We start from the raw sequence: 23498 nt of genomic DNA, 5'->3' as shown, positions 1-23498 counted from the left end.
TATTAGTGCTTCCACAAGCATCATAATTTTATTTTCAGCATAATTTTTTGCTTAAATGTGTGGGCATGACAAATGATGCTTATCGTTATGCATTTTATATTATTATTATTATTTTAATGGAGATGGGGTCTATGTTGACCAGGCTGGTCTTGAACTCCTGGCCTCAAGCAATTCTCCCATTTTGGCCTCCCAAAGCGTGGGGATTACAGGCGTGAGCCACTGCACCCAGCCCTATTATGCATTTTAAACATGAAATTTACTACATTTGAAAAAAAAAAAATCACAGGATTCCAATATTTGAGGGAAGGTTGGGTTTTGATGGTTTCACAAGCATAGCAGATGGTTGGCTGAAATCTGTACTTCTTGTGGCAAGTGCAAACCAATAGACATATGGGCAAAACCCAAGAAATATCCGTGTGTAACTGATATATATCTAAATATACTCCAGAAATAAATTTGGCTATTCCTAATATGTGCCACACAGGACTAAAGATGAAAAAAAGAGAAAATTTTAAGGAAGGAGAAGAGAAATGAAAAGAAGGGAGCCATGCTAATTAACAAAGATGATAGACGCTAACTTTATGTAACAATTTTTTCTTATGCATCAGTAACAAGTAATTTCCTAGGAAGGTTAAACTGATCTGAGAAATAAGCTCTAAATTTCAAAAGCCCGTTTTCTAATCTGAGGGAAAAAAAAGGAGTGATTAATTTAGAGCAGTGTTTCCCAACCTGTGGGTCATAATTACAGTAGTGGATTGTTATAATCATTTAAACTGAGCGATACTTAAAAAAATGAAAAATACTTAAGGAAATAGAAATTTTGAAGCACATCTTAACATAGTAAAAGGTAACAGTTCTACTGACAGTTCTACCGCTTATCTTGAGAAGTTCTTAACCTCTCTAAGCATCATTTTCTGAATCTCTAAAATGGAATAAAAATAGTACTCATCTCAAGAGTGGTAGCAGAATCTTATCAATAAATGTTATAGAGCTCCTTGAAAAATGCCTAGTACACACTACTCTTAATATTGCTTCTTCCAGATAGCAGTATTCCTATAACACTGTTTTAGGAATTATTCCTAATAGATGAACAGGGCTGTTCATTTTTAAAAGTTTTGTTTCAGTTATGTGGGTGTGTGGGTACTGGGTCACGCACAAAAGTATTTCTTACTGGGTTAAGGTCAAAAATGTTAAAGGCACCGATTTAATATGCAAACACATTTCATGCTTGCTACTTGGATTTTGTGCCTTTAAGCCGTAAAGTGAGACTGCTTTTAAGCCTACTTGTCTTGAATTGTGATAACAGAAGTGAATGTACATATATATATGTATATATATATATACATATATATATATATATATTTTTTTTTTTGAGACGGAGCCTTGCTCTGTCGCCCAGGCTGGGGTGCAGTGGCGCGATCTTGGCTCACTGCAACCTCCGCCTCCCGGGTTCATGCCATTCTCCTGCCTCAGCCTCCCGGTAGCTGGGACCACAGGCGCCCGCCACCACGCCCAGTTAATTTTTTGTATTTTCAGTAGAGACGGGGTTTCACAGTGTTAGCCAGGATGGTCTCAATCTCCTGACCTCAGGATCCGCCCGCCTCGGCCTCCCAAAGTGCTGGGTAGGAAGGTGACTAAATGTCCCAGGGTATTACCTTGGGGAGGCCACACCTAATTCATCTGATATGCTTTGTTTTTCAGATGTTTGTGTATGATATCTCCATGAAGACAAGAAATATCACCGGGATACATGCATTTAAAATTTAAAAAAATATTTTAATCAAAAGACTCATGCACCTGGTAACAATAAATCAAATAGTACAAAAGTGTTTATAATGAAAATAAACAAGTCCTTACCCAGGCCTTCCTCACAACTAAAGCTAATGCCTAGGGGAAATCATTGTCAATTTTTCATTCATTTTATTTATTTATTTTGAGACAGAGTCTCACTTTGTCACCCAGGCTGGAGTGCAGTGGTGCGATCTCGGCTCACTGCAAGCTTCGCCTCCCGGGTTCACACCATTCTCCTGCCTCAGCCTCCCGAGTAGCTGGGACTACAGGCACCTGCCACCACACCTGGCTAATTTGTTTTTTTTTTTTTTTTTTTTCGTATTTTTAGTAGAGACGGGGTTTCACTGTGTTAGCCAGGATGGTCTCGATCTCCTGACCTCGTGATCCGCCCGCCTCTGCCTCCCAAAGTGCTGGGATTACAGGCATCAGCCACAGCGCCCGGCCCACCACTGTCAATTTTTTAAAAGCTGTTTCTTCTGGCAATTACCTTTCCATCACCAAAAAATATGCATTTCCTGCTAGTTCTTGGCCTATCAATTTTGATCCCTACTTCCATTTCACCCTGTTCATTTCTGACAGTTATTATCTTCCCTTTACATTGTCTAGGGTAATAGCATTTATATTTATTCTGATACCATTATTCTGTCTTCCCAGCTTTATGGATTTGCTCTAGAAGCTGAAAACCAATAATCAGAATCAACATAATTGTGACTATGAAAATATTCACCACGGAGCCAAGTAAAGTGCTATAATTGTACTTTTTCTTGAACAGTTCTTTTTTTTTCTTTTGCCCCAAGAATCTTTATTCCCCTCCTTTACATTTTTAAAAAAATTTTGTCTGGTTGCTCTCTAATCCTTCAGCACTCCAGAAAGGTTACCATAAATATGACTGTTGTAGAAACGGGAGTGGTAGCATCCACTCCTGTGCCACTGCCTTGGCTCATGTCCTCATTATTTCCTACCTAGATTATTGCTATAGCCTCCTGACCAATGTCCTGCCCTTGAGTCTCTTCCTGCTTCTAATTTATCAGCTTCACTCTCATCCAATTTCTTGTTGCCACCCTGTTTAAGATCCTTCAGGGCTGTTCATTCCTTGTGATAGAATCCACTCTCCTTATTCGGGAGGACCGGAGGTCCCTCCCGGTCCCACTCCTGCTTGCTTTCTGTGTCATCTCCTACTCTCTACCTCTTGCCCTCTTTCCTCTAACCATATTGATCTATGGAAAATCCCTGAAGGTACCTGTATGCTCACGTCTCATTACTTTTGCCCAGGTTGTTTCATGGTCTCTCACCCCCTGGTCACCTGGAAAACTCCTGCTTATCCTTCAAGACTCAGTGTAGGTAGCACTTCTTTTCTGTTATCTTCCCTCCCTCTGCAAAGTTAGCTGCTCCCTTCTACAGCTCCCATAGGAGCCCGTATTTACAATTATCAGGGCACTTATACACAGTATGATAGGGTTCAATTTTTAAATTTTTCTTTAGAGACAGGGTCCTGCTCTGTCTCCCAGGCTGGAGTGCAGTGGTGTGATCATGGCTTACTGCAGCGTCAACCTCCTGGGCTCAAGTGATTTTCCCATTTCAGCCTCTCAAGTAACTGGGACTACAGGACTACCATGCCCAGCTAACTTTTTGTAGAGATGATGTCCCGCTACGTTGCCCAGGCTGATCTGAAACTTCTGAGCTCAAGTGATCCTCCCACCTCAGCCTTTCAAAGTGCTGGGATTACAGGTGTGAGCCACCATGCCTGGCGGATGTGGTTTAATTCATTTTCTCCTCTATTAGACAGGGAGATCTTTGAAATTAAGATAATAATCAAATCATCTTTGTATCCCCAGAACTACTAGATAAGTGCTCAATAAATGTTTATAATTGAAAAAATTTTGCACAAAATATGATATTAGTGTGGAAGACACAGAGGAATAAGCTAAAGCTGCTTAAAGGATTCAGATCTGGCAGGTGATAAACCTTTAATGAAACATAATGTAAGATGAAATAATTTCTGAGATACAAGTATGCCTTGCTTACAAGTAAGGGCCCACAGAGGCAAATTTTAAAACAACAACTCCTACTGCTAAAGAATTGTGAAATCTCCTTTCTTTCCTCCTGTCATGAGACTCAGGGTCCATAGTCAAACAATCCATTCATAAGTTACCTGGATCCATTCTCATTCCCTCCCTCCCAACATTTATTCAACATCTATTTAAAGAGTGTTCCCTGTGTGCCAGGCAGGTCTCTACATGCTGGATATGACAGTGAGCAAAATGCTCTCCCTGTTTTCATAGAGCCCAGGTCTAATAGAGGAGAAACAAACAAACAAAAATCAAAATAAATTGCCACAGGTGTCACAACAGGGGAAGGAGAAGGTATTTGGGGAGCAGGTGGTGGTGGGGGGCAGAAAGACGACCTAGAAGAAGTGCCCTGTAAACTGAGACCTGAAAGATGAGCAGACGGTGGAGATGAAGATCAGCTGGGACTGACTAAGCCTGAGTCTGGGCAGTGGAACGGCTTATGCAAAGGCCCAGAGCCAACGCAGCCTGGGGCCTGAGTAACTAAAAGAGGTTAAAGCTGACTGGAATGTAGAGTGGGAGGGGAATAAGGTTGGGAGAAGAGGTAGGGAGACCAGCTGTTAGATGATGCTTGTCTTCACTGTGTAGGCAGCAGTGTGGGTAGAGAGAAGTGAATGTACTTAAGAGATATCTGGTAGGTAGAGTAGATAGGACTTAGCAACAGTCTTTTTTTTTCTTCTTATTTTTCACCTCCAAGTAATCATCTTAATGAGGGGAAAATGGTAGGTCAAAAGGGACTTTAAGTTTTTCTGTACTTCTTTTTTTTTTTTTTTTTTAAGAAAAATGTACTTACAGCTAGCCTGGGCAACATGGCAAAACACCTCTACAAAAAAATACACACACAAAGAAATATTAGCCGGATGTGGTGGCGCACACCTGTAGTCCCAGCTACTCTGGAGGCTGAGGTGGGAGGATCACCTGAGCCTGGGAGGTCAAGGCTGCAGTGAGCCATGATTATGCCACTGCACTCCAGCCTGGGCAACAGAGTGGGACCCTGTCTCAAAAAAAAAAATTAAAAAAAAAAGAAAAATGTACTCAGGTATTAGCATGAAAAATTAATAATAAAAGGAAATGTAATTAAGCTGGTGTCATGCTTGATCACAGTCCAAGCAACTTCACCTCATGTGTACTTCATTCATGTTTCCAGCTGGCCCTCTGCAGGCATGTAGTTTGTGATTCCTGACCTTTTATGCAAGTCATCTAATCTGAAGGGAGGGCCATTGCCCCTGCCCTACACCATCTCCTTCCATCTCCTCTAGGCTGTTGGTGTAGATTTGTTATTTGGGCAGACTTGAGTTTCCAGCGGCTTGCCAACCATATCTGGACACACTATGGAAGCCTTTCTTCCCTTAAAGATGTAGAAAGAAAAAAGAAATTTGAAAGGAAATTCTGGATGTGAATCTACCTGTCAACTATCTAGTTGATATTTAATGTCTTTTATTTTCTTGAGTCTTTTGTAGATATGTTTGGGCCTACATATTTTCTTTTTCTTTTTCTTTTTTTTTGAGATGGAGTCTCACTCTGTCACCCAGGCTGGAGTGCAATGGCGCGATCTCAACTCACTGCAATCTCTGCCTCCTGGGTTCAAGCGGCTCTCCTGCCTCAGCCTCCCGAGTAGCTGGGATTACAGGCGGCTGTCACCATGCCCGGCTAATGTCTGTATTTTTAGTAGAGATGGGGTTTCACCAATTTGGCCAGGCTGGTCTTGAACTCCCAACCTCAAGTGATCCGCCCACCTTGGCCTCCCAAAGTGTTGGGATTACAGGCATGAGCCACTGCCTGGTTGGCCTACATATTTTCTAATGTAAGCATAAAATATCTATCTACCTTTTATAATTTTTATTGTAAAGTCTGCTCATCTATCAATCAGAACATGTAAGCTCCTATAATTCTATTTGTCAAGGTTGGGTTCTCTGAGACTCCGAGATGTGCATGCAGGAGTGCTCTTGGGAATGGGACCTGTGAGGCTGCAAGGGAAGCAGACTGGATAGAGGGAGACATTGAACTGTAATGCAGTCACAACAGAAGTCTCCCTCAGCAGATCCTCTAATCCTAAGGCGACTCTGGACCTGGGATGCCCTTCAGAGTTACCTCCCAAATTAAGGGAGGTAGGCTGTGCCTTCACACCTGCCCATTGACCAGTCCAATGGACTCAGGCTGGGGTGGTGGTGCTTAACCTTGGGCAAAGTGTCTCTCTTCAACCAAGGAGAAGTCCTGGGAGGGGTCTCAGCTGAGAGCTCCCAGCAGCTGAAGAGTGAGTCCGTCAGTCCTAAAGCGGGGATCTGGGTGGCACATCACAGCATGCACCCACCTCTCTCTTTACTAATAACAAACATTTAAAATTTTCATTTGCATAGAACTGTTGGTATAGTTTTACATACATCACTTCACATAATTTTCATAACAACCCTGTGATATAGATACCAGTAATCTTATTTCTACAAATGAGAAGAGGCTCACCAAGTCAGTGTATGGAGGGTCACATGCAAAATGAAAAGAATCATTCTGGGCTTCTGAGGTTCCCACCTCCTTGTATGAGCCATTCAGATTAAGTTCTAGCAAAGTGCCTTATTTCTTGGAAGAGGCTGGCTGCTTGGCCTTCTGCTCTGCTTGTTCAATCATGTGGATCTGCATTTAATGAGTAACATGGATGATCTTTTCTTGAAGAGCAAAACCTCAAGCTTTATTAAAAGTTTGAGTATGAGAAACAGTAGTCACAGAAAGTTGCCTGAAGGGTGTAGAGCAGCTCCATCAGTCAGTTCTTCATCAGTCTAGTTTTAAGTTGTAGACTGAAATAAACCCACAGAGAAAGAGCACACACTTGGGTGTTGAAAAATCAAGTGATTACAACACTACTCCCCCATCCCTTTAAAGTCTGTTCAAAGAAAATTTTAAAAAATTAAGGTAGCATATTAAGTCTGCCCCTGCCTTTTTTTTTTTTAAGGAAAAAGGAAGAATTTTCTGAATAAACAAGTCCATTGCTAGAAGGCAGAGAGATTGGGTAGGTGGTGAGCTGAATCAATCTTCATTACTAAGGTGTCAGGTGCTCAGGCTAAACCTGCAGCTTTCCAATAGGAAAACATTCAGTCTAGTAGCTTGTTCTGCTACTAGACTGCCTCAGTGAATGAGTAACTGACTGGATTAAACAAAACACCCCAGAAATATTTACCAAGAAGGTAAGGTCCAAAAGGAAGGTAGTGAAAGGAAATGTACTCTGATCATGAAATGGTTGGTTGATGAGCAAGTCAAGCTTGAAGATTTATCTCTTTTCTTCATTCAGAAAAGCAACTGAAATGCAATCTTGTGCTATTAATAACATAGTTCTTGAAGACAACCTAAAAATAGTTCCTAAAATGCCATTTGTAACTGTAATTTTGCATCTCAATCATTGGCAGTTTGGAATGACAGTATTTTGTACAGCAAGATGATGCACATTATAATACTATATATATAGAGAGAGACATGCATGTGCTCCTCCTTCTTCCCCACACAAATCACCCGGAGGTCATAAAAATGTTTAAGTTCCACCAGGAGTAAGCAAAAATTTAACAAGGAAATACATACTCATTTTACATTTAGGTAATTAAGTAGTAATCTCCTTGATGTTAATTTTTATTTCTCCAAGTTAAAGTTCTTGCTTATATGAACTCTTGCTTTCTAAATAGCCCTGGAATCAAAGGTAGTTCCTTATCATGAGTTACCAGGTCACACAAGGCCTTACATAATTGTTAGCATTTGATATCTGTAAGCAACCATGTCATCTTTCTACCAATGATCTACTTCCCTTTTCTCAGAGGCTGTGGGAAGGTCCTTTTCAAATACTAGCACCTATTATATAGAATAATCTGAACTCTATCCTTCTCTTTCAGATTCAATAACAACACCTGATTCAGAGTTTGTTTTTACCTCTTCAGTCCCTGTTTCTGAAGAAAATAAAGTGCATTCCCATATATGCTGGCAAAGTGCTAGTTTTGTTCTTGGATGGAGATGTACAATCACCTCCTTTGCAAGCTTTAGTTAAGAGCAGGGAGAGAAGAAAAATTTTAGAGAATATCTTTAAGCTATCTTTCCTTGGGCTACTAGGCTGGGAATCCCAGCCCTTGGATATATTAATCATTTGGTGTCTGGGTTTCTGTCCTTGCACAGGGTCCTCCACCACCCTACTCACAGGTCCTTTCCAGCCCATCCTGTGCTCACCACCTGCTTACTTGCTGCACTGAGACCCAAGGAGAGCACCGCTGTCCTACCGTGTACTGCCAGAGAGCTGGACAGAGTCATTGATTAGGAGGACCTTTGAGAGGTAAGTAAGCCTGTGGTAGGGTAAGGCCGGGCCTGGGGTAGATTGAGTTTAAATGGATTTTTTCACATCTGATTTTGTTACATCATTTTTCAGGCCCTCATGCCCAACCCAGTGGTCCTTAAGCTTCAGGAGAGAAAGGCTGTCACAATCAACCAGAATAATGGAACCCATTAATTCAACAGACATTATCTATCCATTATGTACGTATGTATGTATGTATGTTTGTATGCATGCATCTCTCTCTCTCTCTCTCTCTCTCTCTCTCTCTCTCTCTCTCTCTCTCTCTATCTACCTATCTAGACAGTCTCACTCTGTCACCCCGGCTGGAATGCAGTAGTGTGATCTTGGCTCACTGCAACCTCCACCTCCCAGGTTCAAGTGATTCTTGTGCCTCAGCCTCCAGAGTAGCTGGGATTACAGGTGCCCGCCACCATGCCCAACTAATTTTTGTATTTTTAATAGAGACAGGGTTTCGCCATGTTGGCCAGGCTGGTCTCCAACTCCTGACCTCAGGTGATCTGCCCATCTTGGCCTCCCAAAGTGTTGGGATTACAGGCATGAGCCACCGTGCCCTGCCCAACAGACATTTATTGACTGCCTGCCTACTACGTGCTAGACATTACTAGGGAATTATTCAAAGATATATGAGAGAATTCTAAGCCTTTGAGACAAAGTGCATTGAAACAACTCATTTAAGTTACTCCTTGGGCAGTCCAAAGAGTTGGAAAGAGTGTAGATTAGATTATTTCTGTGCCTTGATTCTGGACTAAAGTTGGCATTAGAAAATTAAATATTTCCTTCTGTGGAAGTGAGGCCACTGCTGTTGGCCATTCTTTGGACTCTCTGAGTCCCTATTTTTTCAATTTCCTGTCCCTTCAGGAAACAGCTTAAAAAAATGACTATTATTAAGTCCAGACTGCCATTGTTCTTACATCGCAATATCCTTTAATGAAGCATCTCACTGTTTTAAGCACCTGATCAGAACTGCCTCTGGTGCTCCTTTTGCCTGGAATGCTCCCTCCCCCACTGCATTTGTTCAGCTCAATAGTCAGTGCCCCAAAAAGCCTTCTCTTGACCTCTGCTTGTTTTCCTGCAGCACTTGTAGCTCTCCCAGCACACTGAGCACATTCTACTGGGTGTCAATCATTTGTGCATGCGGTTTAGTTCTTTTACTGGACTGTAAGATCCTTGAACTAATTCATCTTATTTCTCCATCCCATCATGGCACAGAGAAAACTAGCTTGTACCTTGTTGGGACTCTCTCTCCTTTTTTTTTTTTTTTTGGTGGCCTCTCCTCCCTCTAAATGTTTCTTGCTTTGAAAATCAAATTGTTGTACCATTAGTTTTTCTCAATCTAATCTCAAAAGTTTGGATGACAAGGGTTATCCTTGGTCCCAACACTTGTTTTGTAATGAAGTTCTTCAGTCTTACAGCTTTTAATGATGCAATATTTTTGAAAGCTATTGTAAGCATTTTTCCTTTATCACATTGTTTAAAGGAGGTCAAATTTTGTTTTCTGCAACCTTGCAAAACGAGGTCAAAGGTAATCTGGAACGTTTTATAACTTACCTGGGACTCAGTTTTGCAACAGAGAGTATCTTTAACTGTCACTAAAGCCTTGCATAAGAGTAGTGCCTACACTGTGGGAGCCTCACATGGCTGTGTTGAGTTAGGCAGTGTATACCCTGCCAGTGAGCTGATGAAGGGACCCTCAGGAGACCTGGGTTATCTACCCAGTGGAAGAGCTAGTTTATTGATGGTCTTGATGCTAGGATAAATGGAAATGGAACAAATGTACAATTTCAGGCCTCTTTTGTAGGATTTTATAAAATATCCCATATTGTGTGAAATAAAATATGTTTTACTGTTTTACCCATATTCTGTATTTGGAAAGTTGGGTGAAAAACTACCGGCCCAGCCATGTGGCTTTTATTAGTTACAACATTGATACAGGTTCTTATCCTTGGAGACAATTTTCCCATGTGATTACCTAGATCATACCCTGCCCTGGAGAACGATCCTGAAATGTACAACAGAGAGAAAGTCATATTCTCTGGGAAACAGTGCTGCTGCTTGATTCAGGGAAGTGTTTATGAGTCTTGACTTTCTGTAACTATAGTAAAATTGAAAAGAGTAATTGAGTACTGAAATTCCTGATAGGGTTGAGTCCTGTTAAGTTTAATAAAGAAACCCCCAAATTCATAACAACTGGATCAATCCTCATGATAAATGCCTCTGTGCTGGTCCTTTACATATACTGCAGAATTTGACTGACAGATGGAGCTCAAGAGCTCTTACTAGTCCACAAGCCCTGGGCTGAAACTCAAAGTATGGAATCAAACTGACATTTATGCATCATGTTCAAGATGGTGTGATAGAATAAACAGTGCCTCGTAAGTGAGAAAAAAATATTTGGGTTCCATCTCTACCTTTCTGTTCCTAACTATCCACTTGATCATGGGCAATTCATATCATCCCTCTAGGCCTTTGTTTATACAGCTATAAGACAATGAGAAGGCCAGTAGCAGTGGCTCACGCCTCTAATCCCAGCACTTTGGGAGGACAAGGCAGGTGGATCACGAGGTCAAGAGATGGAGATCATCCTGGCCAACATGGTGAAACCCCATCTCTACTGATAATAACAAAAATTAGCTGGGCATGGTGGTGGGCATCTGTAGTCCCAGCTACTTGAGGGGCTGAGGTAGGAGAATGGCTTGAACCTGGGAGGCAGAGGTTGCCGTGAGTCGAGATCGCGCCACGGCACCTCCAGCCTGGGCAACAGAGCGAGACTCTGTCTCAAAAACAAACAAACAAACAAACAACAATGAAAAACAATGGGAAACTAGACTGTTTCTCAAAGCCTAGTCCTCAGACCATTTGTTTCAAAATCACCTAGGGTTGGCGGTGGGGTTTCTTATAAAAATACACATTCCTAGGCCCCAACATAGTCTTACTGAATCAGCATTTTTGGGGATGATCTCAGAAATTTTATTTTTTTGTTTTGAGACAGGGTCTCACTCTATCACCCAGGCCGGAGTGTAGTGGCACAGTCAGAGCTCAGTGCAGCCTCAACCTCCCGGGCTCAAGCAATCCTTTCACCTCAGCCTCCCCAGTAACTGGGACTACAGGTGCTCACCATCATGCCCAGTTAATTTTTGTATTTTTTTTTTGTAGAGACGGGGTTTCATCATGTTGCCCAGGCTAGTCTCGAACTTCTGGGCTCAAGTGATCCTCCCTCCTCCACTTCCCAAAGTGCTAGGATTACAGGAGTGAGCCATAGTGTCCAGCCTCAGAATGTTTTTAAAAGTAAGCTTCCGGCCAGGCGCGGTGGCTCACGCCTGTAATCCCAGCACTTTGGGAGGCCAAGGCCGGCAGATCACGAGGTCAGGAGATCAAGACCATCCTGGCTAACACGGTGAAACCCCGTCTCTACTAAAAATACAAAAAATTATCCGGGCGTGGTGGCGGGTGCCTGTAGTCCCAGCTATTCAGGAGGCTGAGGCAGGAGAATGGCGTGAACCAGGGAGGTGGAGCTTGCAGTGAGCCGAGATCGCGCCACAGCAGCCTGGCCTGGGCGAAAGAGCGAGATTCTGCCTCAAAAAAAAAAAAAAAAAGTAAGCTTCCTAGGTGATTCTTAGGCTTATTAAAGTTTCTTCTGTAAACTTTTTTTTAAAAAGTATAACACATTCATTAAACTTACAGGATTATAGGGTTAGAATATCTCTAAGGTCCCTTCCAACACCAAAGAATTCTAAGAATCAGTCCATTCAACATATTTTCCCATGGGCATGTTTAGTAAACATGCAACTCTGTGACAGACTGTAATTTTGCTTCATGTGCAAAGGTATCTCAGTGATTTGGAAAAACTGATTTTTTTTCAAATATGTGGCCTCCCTCAGAGGTCAGTTGACGGTCCAGAGAGTGCCTTAGGTCCGCTGTAAAGTCTGGTTCACGTTTGAGTTTAATATAGAAATTCCCATATATTCTCTATGTAAACACATAGCTCTATGGCAGACAACTGTTAGCTGGGTGGGAAGAGGGCATCTGGTTGTAATTCTGACTTTATTGCAGAATCAAACTGTATTATGGTCATTTAATCCTGAACTTCTTTGTCAACAAAACTCCAAACCCTGTGACCTCCCTCTCAGGGGGCCTGGGATACTAAAGTGATAAACAGAATTTAAATGCTTCCTGAAGTGGTACAAAGATCACTGTGTTAATAATTTCCCTCCAAGCAAGCTGGTAAAGTAATAGGCTTAGGAGAGTCTTCTAGTTACAAAGTAGTGAAGTTATCGCTTTTCGCAGGCAGCTAGAAATTAATGGGAATTTTCTTGAAAGGACCATCTCTTCCAAATAATTTAGCCACCTTTAAACTTGTCTTTCTTTTTTTTATTCTGTTTTTTGAGATGGAGTCTCACTCTGTCCCCCAGGCTGGAGTGCAGTGGCATGATCTCGGCTCACTGAAACCTCTGCCTCCTGGGTTCAGGTGATTCTCCTGCCTCAGCCTCCCAGGTAGTTGGGATTACAGGCACGTGCCACCATGCCCAGCTAATTTTTTTTTTTTTTAGTCGAGACGGGGTTTTTGCTATGTTGGCCAGGCTAGTCTTGAACTCCTAACCTCAAGTGATCCACCTGCCTCAGCCTCCCAAAGTGCTGGGATTACAGGCTTGAGCCACTGTGCCCAGCCTAAAATTTGGCTTTCTGCTTTTAAACTTTTATACAAAGCCTATATTTTTTGGATTATTTATTTCATGCCACATGAAGCAGGTGTGTAAGATTCCTGGTTTCTCACAAGCGAATTAACCTTTCATCTTTCTGTAACCCGCTTAGCTTGCCTCAGTTTCCCCAGCTATGAAATGAAGGGGTAGAGCAAGTGGACACTTCATCCCTTCCAGCACACTTAACACTTTACATCCATGCAGAGGAAAACAATAAGATGTAGGAAAGAGGCTGGGTGTGGTGGCTCACACCTGTAATCCCAGCACTTTGCGAGGCCAAGGTGGGTGGATCGCTTGATCTCAGGAGTTTGAGACCAGCCTGGGCAACATGGTGAAACCCTGTTTCTACCAAAAATAACAAAAAATTAGCTGGGCATGGTGGTGCATGCCTGTGGTCCCAGCTACTTGAGAGGCTGAGCTGGGAGGATCGCTTGAGCCTGGGAGGCAGAGGTTACAGTGAACTGAAATAGCGCCACTGCACTCCAGCCTGGGCAACAGAACGAGACTGTCAAAAAAAAAAAAAAAAAGATGTAGGAAAGAGCATGGCTTCGAAGTTGGATAGAGCTAGGTTGGAATTTTAAGCCTCAGTTTTCTCAACTGTATAATGGTGGTGGTGGTGGTGGTGGGGATAGTGATATGTTATCTCCCGGGGTAATAAAAGCATCTACTATAGGGCTTAGCACAGAAATGCATTCTAGAAAGCTGAGGCTCCTCGGCTCCCTAGACCCCTACCCTGTCACCCAGGTCTTTCAGCCCACTCCTGGGTAGGCCTCTTCTTACTGACTGAGAGAAGGAACCCTTGGTCCTTATTCAAGTGCAGAGACAAGCTCTCTGGGAGGGGAAAGCCATCAGCCCTGTGAGTAACAGGTTCTCTGTCACTTCCTGACCTTGTCATCACTTAAGTTACTATTTCAAGTCTGGCTGAAATGTGGCAGGAGCTAACCACAGAACTGAAAGGGTCACTATTGTGATAGATGCAGTGGGGGCTCACAAGGGGCCTGTAGCAGATCCCCAATATCTTCTCCCTGGGGATCAGGTGGGGTCACCTTTGTTCTGCAGGGAGGGGACAGGATGCTAACAGCAGTTGAGAGCTGGAAGCAACATTGAAGCCTGCCTCATTAGAGAGGAGCAAACCAAGGGACAGAGAGAAGTGACTTTCCCATGATCACACAGCCAGTCAAGCAGCAGAGGTGAGAAGAGCCCCTCTGGATCCACTAGAGTTCGCACTCAAGATCCTCTGCATTTTAATGCAGATGTTATAAGTATTGATTAAGAGCTTGGAATTTGGAGATAGATGGCTGGGCATGAGGCTTCACCTCTCAGGACCTCAGTGGTCTCATCTATAAAAGTCCTATAACAAAGCCTACCCATTGTGAGGATTAAAAACCACACTGCCTGTAGAGTGCTTAACACAGAACCTAGCACATTATCAGCTTCCACAACAGGTGGTCCTAAAAGATCATTATTTGCGATTCAAGGAAACACTGCCAACCTTTTTCTATACCTACAGTTCCGATCTGAACCTCCCTCTGCGAACCCCTTATGCCACGCTGTGGCTCGTCAGTCAAGGCGCCGAGAAGCCCTGGTGCCAGGGCAGGGCGATCCTCGGGGCTCACCTGGCGACGCCAGCAGCACTTTCGCCCCGCAGCACTGGAAGCAGTGCAGCAGGGACTTCGCGCGGATGTTGTAATTGAGGCACGCCATGGCACAGCCCAGCTTCACCAGCCCCAGCCACAGCCACACGTAGGCCGGCTCGTTACCCATAAAGAGCGCCACGCAGTCTCCCTGGCGCAGGCCGAGGTGGTCGTGCAGCGCCCGGGCCACTTGATTGCTGCGCCGGTCCACCTGCGCGTAGGTGAGAGTCTCGTCGCGGAAGAGCAGAAAAGGCTTGTGTGGAGTCTGGCGCGCTTTCTCCAGGAACGCCCGCAGGATGGTGCGCGCCGGCCGCCGCTTCCCGTAGCTGCGCACCCTCCGGCCCACGGCGGCCACCTTCAAGAAGTAGCCTATGTCCTGGAAGAAGTAGGGGCAGCAGAGGTTCACCAGGAGCGGCAGGAACAGCAGTCCCGCCAGGACTGTGTAGATGGCGGAAAGCATGACGGCTGCGGGGCCCTCTGTCCCAGCGAGGGCAGAGGGTTCACCCCGGGCGTGCAGCGCGGCGACTGGCGGGCTGCGCCGGGGCGCACGCGGCGGGATGCCGGGCTCGCGTGAGATGAAGGGGAAGACAGAGCTCCTCCGCTGCAGGTACCGCCGCGGGCTCCGGAGCAGGTGTAGTCGTATGCGCGTTGCCGGGGGTTCCGGGCAGGACTGGCCGGCTGAGCCCGCCCCCTTGTGGGGGCCAGCCACCTGCTCTCCCGGCCCTCCCACGCGGTCCTCCCGGGGCTGGGCAGGCTGCCCTGCGGCTCACCGGGAGCCTCGGCCACTTCCCAGCTCGAGTCTGGAGGTCTGGGGTCAAGTCTGGACCTCCTCGCGTTGTGACCGAAGTACTTTACCTCTAGGAGCCACGGATGGTGATGAGACGCGCTTAGCGGACGTTGAGAATATTAAAGGAGATAATGCAGGCGTGGGGCTATTACTTGTTACCACTAATAGAATGGCTTATGGAGATGACACTGTTATTACTGATAAAGTGCCTTATAAGTGTCAGACAGTCCTATTATTTATTAATAGCGGGTACCAGGTGCCACTGCCAAACCAGAATCTCATCTCTCCTTCCTGGTCCCAAGGGCTTTCCGCCTGGTCTCTCTTTGTTTCTCAGATTTGCTTCCCAGCCCAACTGCCAGGCGGTCTCCTGTAGCGAAGCCTTCAAGGTTGAACAGAAATGCCTGTGGCAGTCACGTCCAGCTCATCCCAAGCCCTGCCAGGTGAGTGAGGGCAGGACACACTAACCTAGTCGGCCCTGCCTGGTCGGGGGAGTCCTGATTTCGTGAAGAGCAGTGCTACACCGCACCACCTGAAATCAAGCTTTGACATTATTTTACGATTTTGTACTGTTAAGTGATCCTGCTGTTCCCTCATGTTGAAAGTTGGCAAGTGTTGTCAGCACAGTTCACACATTTAATAAGTGGCTCTGTCAGAGAATAGTATAGTACAGAGGACATTGAGTAAGTGGTATTGGCATGTCTCAAAAACCATTTCTTTTAGAGGAAATGTGAACCTTTCTTTTAATTTGCCTTAGTGCTACTTCTGTACGAAGTGAATGCTCACTACTTGCCACTGAGGAGGGTCAGGATCTAAGTAGTGTTTTATTTTCATCCTCTACTGTCCTCCTCTGTTCCTCTATCTTAATTTGATACGATAAATACAGATAATGCTTATTCCTCCTAGACACGCTGCTAGGAGCTTCCCTATGTTACATTTTGGGAGCCTCAGTTATTTTATACAGGTGGCACTTTCATGCTCATTTACAGACAAGAAAGGGAAGCTTAGGTGAATTGAGACAGCTGGTAAGTAATTCGTGGGTTTTGGAAATGGTATCTGTTTGGTCCCGGGGAACCAACTCTTAGCTTATTCTTAGTGACTATATTATGCTGTCCTCCTATTCTCTAGGTTTCTGTCCATGTCCTCTTTTTTTTTCGGTGTGTGTAAAACACACAAAAATGTTTCACATTCCCTCCAGGCCACCCCCTGCCGTTTTTTAGCCTCCTTTTCTTATCCCTAGTAACTGCTCAAGCAACCTTTCCCTTTTCCTGACTTTTTCATTTCTGATCCAGCTACCTGGTTGCATCATTTCCCTGGGGATGAGCTGGGGGCCTTCATCATCCCTGAGGAGAAAGCAGTAGAATTAGCCAAAGTGACGGCCTGACAGAAACCATTCTCATGTGCACTTCTTTCATGTTGAAGCTCAGAGCCAGCCCTTCCTTTTTCATCCCAATGCCACCCTCGTCCCTTGATGGCTAGTCACTTCTGTGTAGCCACCTGCACCCCTCTTTTCTCTTCCTTGAACAGCTACTGTCTACCCAGAGTGCTAGATTACCACAAGGGTCCACTTTTTCCCCTCTTATTCTGAGGATCACTTTAACCTCAGTTACAAGTAAAAGAAAACAAGACCCAAGCTAGCTGAAGCAGAAACAGGAATTTAAGCAGTAACTGGAGAGTCCGGGGCTGACATCAAGGATTTTAAATGCTGACACCTGGATCTAGTTTTGCTTTCACTATTTCTCCTCTGCACCTCCTCTGTTCTCATTCAGGCTCTCTGGTTTTTGTCCAAAGATGGCTGCCAACAGCCCTTAGGGGTACATGCTTTCTGGCTCAACTTCAGAGAGAAGTACAGGAATCTTTTTCTTAGGAGTTCTCATTAAAAAAAAAAAAATCCCTGACTGGATTATGCACCCATTTCTGAACCAACGTCTGTGGGTCCTGGGGAAAAAGGTGCTAGTTGTTTTAAGCCAATCAGCGCTCACCCGTGGGGGTGAGAGTATAATCAATTTCACCTAGGCCATTTTGTGGAACGTTTTACGGTATTATTAAAAAGTGGGGTTAGGGAGAGTAAACTTGGGGAAGTAACTTGCAAATGTCTATAATATATACCTTGGGAGTCCCAGTGATTCCAGCTTTGAGCCTGGGATCCAGCTCTTGCTTTATCACGAGGTTAATAGATGTCTTAGTCTGTTTGGGCTGCTATAACAAAATACTGTAAGCTGGGTAGTTTATAAACAACAGAAATTTATTTCTCAGACTTCTGGAGGCAAGTCTAAGATCAAGGTGCCAGCAGATGTGGTGTTTGGTGAAGGGCTACTTTCTCATAGATGGTGCCTTCTCACTGTGTACTGTTTGGTAGAAGGGACAAATGACCTCTCTGGGGCCTGTTTTATGAGGGCACTAATCCCATTCATGAGGGCTCTGCCCTATGATCAAATTACTCCCCAAAGGCTCTACCTCCTAATACCATCACATTGGGGGTTAGGATTTCAATATATGAATTTTGTAGGGGACATGAACATTAAAACCACAGCAATAGTCTTCCTGGAAATATTGCTGCCGTCTTATATCTCCACTGCTCAATTATCTTTAGTGGTTCCCCATCGCTTCCTATTGTCTTCCATCAATGACATCTATAGACAGTTTGTACTTGTACAGCATACTAGAACATACCTGGCCTAGAGTTGACCAGATGCCCTGGCTTCTGCCTGACTCCTTTGAAAGGTGATCGATAGCTTAGCACATTGGCTGCCCATTCTTGGTACATCTCTTGGGAACCTCTGGTCTATAAAATGAAATTTAAACTTTATTTTCTGGCTCTTCTGAATCTCACTCAAGCTTTCACTACACTCAATTGACAAATATTTATTGAGTTTGTGCTATGAACCAAACATTATTAGGTATTAAATATTTTAAAATGGACCAAAACTTAATTCTAACTGTTCCTTTTCAAGCGCACTTTGTTTTTAGCAAGTCTGGTCTGCACACTCCTAAAAATGCCCTGCACCTTCCTCTTTCTACTGGCTTGTTCTTACCACTTTCCACCCCTGACCATCCTAACCCTGTAAATCTCAACTCTCCTTTAGGGCAGTAGTTGTTTGATTCCTGAATTTCTTAGTCCCGTGTTATATTTCAAAACCAAGTTAGGGACTCAAAAAAAGTAACGACTTCTTAATTTTTCTAGTAAGAACAACCCCCTCCCCCATCACAGTATATTTGTTATTTTATAGAAGAATGACATTTTTGGCACTAAAAAAGTATACCTGAACTGTACACTTAAAAATGGTTATAATAGTTAATTTTTATGTTATGCATATTTTACCACAATTTTAAAGACAGTAACAATAAACATATAGCCCTTTCCAAGAAAAGATGAAGACAGTGTTACACCAACACATAAAAAGTACAGAAATTATCCAAGTGTGGGGGCATGCACCTGTAATTCCAGCTACTTGGGAGACTGAGGCAGGAGGATCACTTGAGGCCAGGAGTTCAAGACTGGACTGGGCAACACAGTGAGACCCCATCTCATATGAAAAACAAAACAAAATAATCTTACAAATTCTCACAAAGAGATAAAAATAAAAACATTAAAAATATTTTTGAATGTAGAAAACTGCAACTTTTGTCTGGGTTTTTATACCATATAGAAATTGTTTTTATACAAGTTTGTCTATTCAGTAACATAAATTCCACAGGGAAATATGAAATAGAGCCAGATCTTGGACTTTGATGTAATTTAGGATTTTGTCAGCACTGAGATCTCAGACATGGAGATTCTCCGTCCCCATAGGCTTAGTTAAGCCTCCTCATTCCACTTCTCCCATTCTCTGACATTACTGAGCCTATTCATTTCCTCTATCAAGATTTCGGTCCCTTCCTGGCCAGTCACTTCAACGTGGCCTCCTAGACCCCTCTTTTCCTTAAACTTTCTATCCAGGTATAGATGACCTCAAATGCCCACTGTCTTCTGTCCTATTCTAGGTATTGCAGGAGAAGTTTAGGGGCAAGACAGGATTACTGGGTGTGCATACTGACACCTTCTAGCCTTGGTCAGGACGTTCATCCCTATCATCTATCTCTGCTATTTGAGAGAAGGCTTCCTATTGGCAGTCCCAGACCTTCCCTACCCCCTTCAAAGTTTCCAATCCCAATCTCAAATGTTCTTTTAAAGCAGGTGGCTTCCCTTCCTACTTTATGGAGATGAAGTAGTTCACTATTTCTCAAACTTTACAAGCCTGAGAATCACCTGGGGAACATGCTAAAATATAGTTTATTAAGCCCCATCTCCAGAATTTCTGATTCAAAGAATTCACATCTCTAAGAAGTTACCAGGTATTGCTCACACTGCTAGTCCAGGGACTATACTTTGAGAACTACTGATTTAGTCCATTGGCTTCCAAACTACTTGGTAGAGCCCTAGTGGCTGAGAAGCTACTGAGGAGAGTTCATTGCATAGAGTGGGAAAGGGGCTCTGGGAGGATCCTACCCTAGCTCCAATCAGAACAGCTCATATACTTGTTTTACACTTCCATGTAGAGTTCATGAGAAAAAAAGTATTCCCAAACATTTTCCTTTAAATCTTCCAGCCCATGCTGATCCAGCCCTTGTACTGAACTTATAAACCCATCACATAGGTGGGCTTTTGATTGTTTCTTACCTGTTAGTTTTGCCTTCGTAACTAGAATTCAATTTCCTGGAATGAAGTAATAGAAAAGATTGTGAGACTTGAAGCCAGAAGACCTGATTTTGAGTCTTTATCTGTCATGCATTGGCTGAGTAGCTTTGAGAAGTGTACTGAGCTCTCACAGTGACTTGTGTTAATTTTGTAGAATTTGAGGCACCTAATGCACAGGGCCATTCTTGACAAAAAAGTATAGATTATGAAGCTTGCAATTTTTGTGACATTACATACTTGGTACAAATAGAAATTTTGTGTGACTGACTCATTCAGTGGTTTGTGGGAAGCTGACTGTTGTTGCCATAAGTTAATCACATTTCTTGAAATGTGGGTGCCTGTCATCCTATTGACTGTCTAGCATGGTACCATTTGGGTATAGACATACAGGATGTGGAGGTATTCAGCCAACAAAATGGCAAGGGTTTGATGGAGGTGGTATGTGATAAGATTGACCCTCTTTTTGGAGAATGAAAAAAAGGTGAGACTGAGAACAACTGATTATTCATATTAGACATGACAGAGCAGGGAACCCTTGCATTGGCATCCCAGTTGTGCTTGCTACACAGTCAGGACAATTTATAATTTGAGAAAAAGATGTTTGCCCTCTTTAGTTCTGACCAGAATGTCTTTGATTAGGTGTTGAATTCTAACTCAGGGAAAACTCCTAATGAAATCATCATTGTTTCTAGTGCTAATATGTGTGCTAATTCTCCAGATTTGGTTTGTATTTTTTCAATAGCTTTCTCTCTCTTCTTTCAATATCCCACTGCAACGCACATACTCTCCATCCCAGTCACAATGTACTCTTTTTTGGATTTTATTATTTATTTTGTTTTTTATTTTTTAATTTAATTTAAAAAATATTTTATTTTTCCATAAGGTATTGGGGTACAGGTGGTATCTGGTTACATGAGCAAGTTCTTTAATGGTGATTTGTGAGATTTTGGTGCACCCATGACCTGAGCAGTATACACTGCACCAGATTTGTAGTCTTTTATCCCTTGCCCTCCTTCTACTCTTCCCAAGTCCCCAAAGTCCATTGTATTATTCTTATGCCTTTGCATCCTCACAGCTTAGCTCCCACATGTCAGTGAGAACATACGATGTTTGGCTTTCCAATTCTGAGGTGCATCACTTAGAATAATAGTCTCTAATCTCATTCAGGTCACTGCAAATGCTGTTAATTCATTCCTTTTTATGGTTGTGTAGTATTCCATTGTGTGTGTACATATACACAATGTTTATATATAGTGTATATATATATGCTGTGCAGTATATATATATACACACTATATATATACTCTGTGGTATATATATATACACACTATATATATACTCTGTGGTATATATATATATATATATACTCTGCGGTATATATATACACTCTATACTATGATATATATATACTGCGATACATATGTACACACATATATATATCACAGTATCTTTAACCACTCATTGATTGATGGGCATTTGGCTTGGTTCCACGATTTTGCAATTGTAAATTGTGCTGCTATAAACATGCATGTGCAAGTATCTTTTTTGAGTAATGACTTCTTTTCCTTTGGGTAGATACCCAGCAGTGGGATTGCTGGATCAAATCGTAGTTCTACTTTTAGTTCTTTAAGGGATCGCCACACTGTTTTCCATAGTGGCTGTACTAGTTTACATTCCCACTAGCAGTGTAGAAGAGTTTCTTGTTTACCACATCCATGCCAACATCTACGGTTTTTTGATTTTTTAATTATGGCCATTCTTGCAGGAGTGAGGTGGTATCACATTGAAGTTTTGATTTGTATTTCCTTGATCATTAGTGATGTTGAGCATTTTTTAATATGCTTGTTGACCATTTGTATGTCTTCCTTTGAGAATTGTCTATTCATGTCCTTAGCCCCCTTGTCGATAGGATTGTTTGTTGTTTTCTTACTGATTAGATTCGTTGGTTAGTTTCTTCGTTTCTCACTGATTAGATTTGTTAGTTTCTTACTGGTTAGAGTTCGTTGTAGATTCTGGATATTAGTCCTTTGTCAGATGTATAGGTTGTAAAGATTTTCTCCCACTCTATGGATTGTCTATTTACTCTGCTGTTCCTTTTGCTTTGCAAAAGCTCTTTAGTTTAATCAGATCCCAGCTATTTATCTTTGTTTTTATTGCATTTGGTTTTGGGTTTTTGTTCATGAAATCCTTGCATAAGCCAATGTCTAGAGGGTTTTTCCAATGTTATGTTCTAGAATTTTTATAGTTTCAGGTCTTAGGTTTAAGTCCTTAATCCATCTAGAGTTGATTTTTGCATAAGGTGAGAGATGAGGATCCAGTTTCATTCTTCTGCATGTGGCTAGCCAATTGTCACAGGCACCATTTGTTGAAAAGGGTATCCTTTCCCCACTTTATGTTTTTGTTTGCTTTGTCAAAGATGAGTTGGCTGTAAATATTTGGGTTTATTTCTGGGTTATCTATTCTGTTCCATTAGTCTATGTGCCTATTTTTATACCAGTACCATGCTGTTTTGGTGACTATAGCCTTATAGTATTGTTTGAAATCAGGTAGTGTGATGCCTCCAGATTTGTTCTTTTTGTTTAATCTTGCTTTGGCTATGTGGGCTCTTTTTTGGTTCCATATAAATTTTAGAATTTTTTTTTTCTAATTCTGTGAAGATTGGTGGTATTCTGATGGGGATTGTCTTGAATTTGTAGATTGCTTTTGGCAGTATGGTCATTTTCACAATATTGATTCTACCTATCCATGAGCATGGGATGTGTTTCCATTTCTTTGTGTCATCTATGATTTCTTTCAGCAGTGTGTTGTAATTTCCTTGTAGAGGTCTTTTGTCTCCTTTGTTAGGTATGTTCCTAAGTTTTTTTTTTTTTTTTTTGCAGTGATTGTAAAAGGGATCGAGTGCTTGATTTGATTCTCTGCTTGGTCGTTGTTGGTATGCAGAAGAGCTACTGATTTGTGTACGTTAATCTTGTATCTGGAAACTGTGCTGAATTCTTTTATCAGTTTTAGGAGCTTTCTAGGGGAGTCCTTAGTGTTTTCAAGGTAAATGATCATATCGTCAGCAAACAGTGACAGTTTGCCTTCCTCTTTACCAATTTGGATGCTCTATATTTCTTTCTCTCGTCTGATTACTCTGGCTAGGACTTCCAGTACTATGCTGAAGAGGAGTGGTGACAGTGCGCATCCTTGTCTTGTTCCAGTTCTCAGAGGGAATGCTTTCAACTTTTCCCCATTCAGTATTATGCTGGCTGTGGGTTTGTCACAGATGGCTTTTATTACATTGAGGTATGTCCCTTGTATGCCGATTTTGCTGAAAGTTTTAATCATAAAGAGATGCTGGATTTTGTTGAATGCTTTTTCTGCATCTATTGAGATGATCATGTGATTTTTGTTTTTAATTCTGTTTATGTCATGTGTGACATTTATTGGCTTGAGTACGTGAAACCATCCCTGCATCCCCGGTATGAAACCCACTTGATCATGGTGGATAATCTGTTTGATATGTTGTTGGATTTAGTTAGCTAGTA

General features: G+C 42.6%; 1 protein-coding gene across 2 annotated transcripts in view; it reads right to left on the bottom strand.

The window, feature by feature from the left end:
• The window catches only part of SLC27A2 (solute carrier family 27 member 2), a 52212-nt gene extending 37239 nt beyond the window's left edge, over positions 1-14973 (bottom strand). For both annotated transcript variants that reach the window (XM_003831503.5, XM_003831504.5), the window contains exon 1: positions 14492-14973. In XM_003831503.5, the coding sequence (XP_003831551.1) occupies positions 14492-14969 (478 nt within the window). In that variant the 5' untranslated portion in view covers positions 14970-14973. The remainder of the gene's footprint in view (positions 1-14491) is intronic.
• Between the last annotated feature and the right edge of the window lie 8525 nt (positions 14974-23498).

Source organism: Pan paniscus, chromosome 16, assembly GCF_029289425.2.
Source record: "Pan paniscus chromosome 16, NHGRI_mPanPan1-v2.0_pri, whole genome shotgun sequence".
Taxonomy (NCBI): Eukaryota; Metazoa; Chordata; class Mammalia; order Primates; family Hominidae; genus Pan; species Pan paniscus.
Note: the sequence above shows the minus strand (reverse complement) of the source record. Positions and strands in the feature narration are given on the sequence as shown.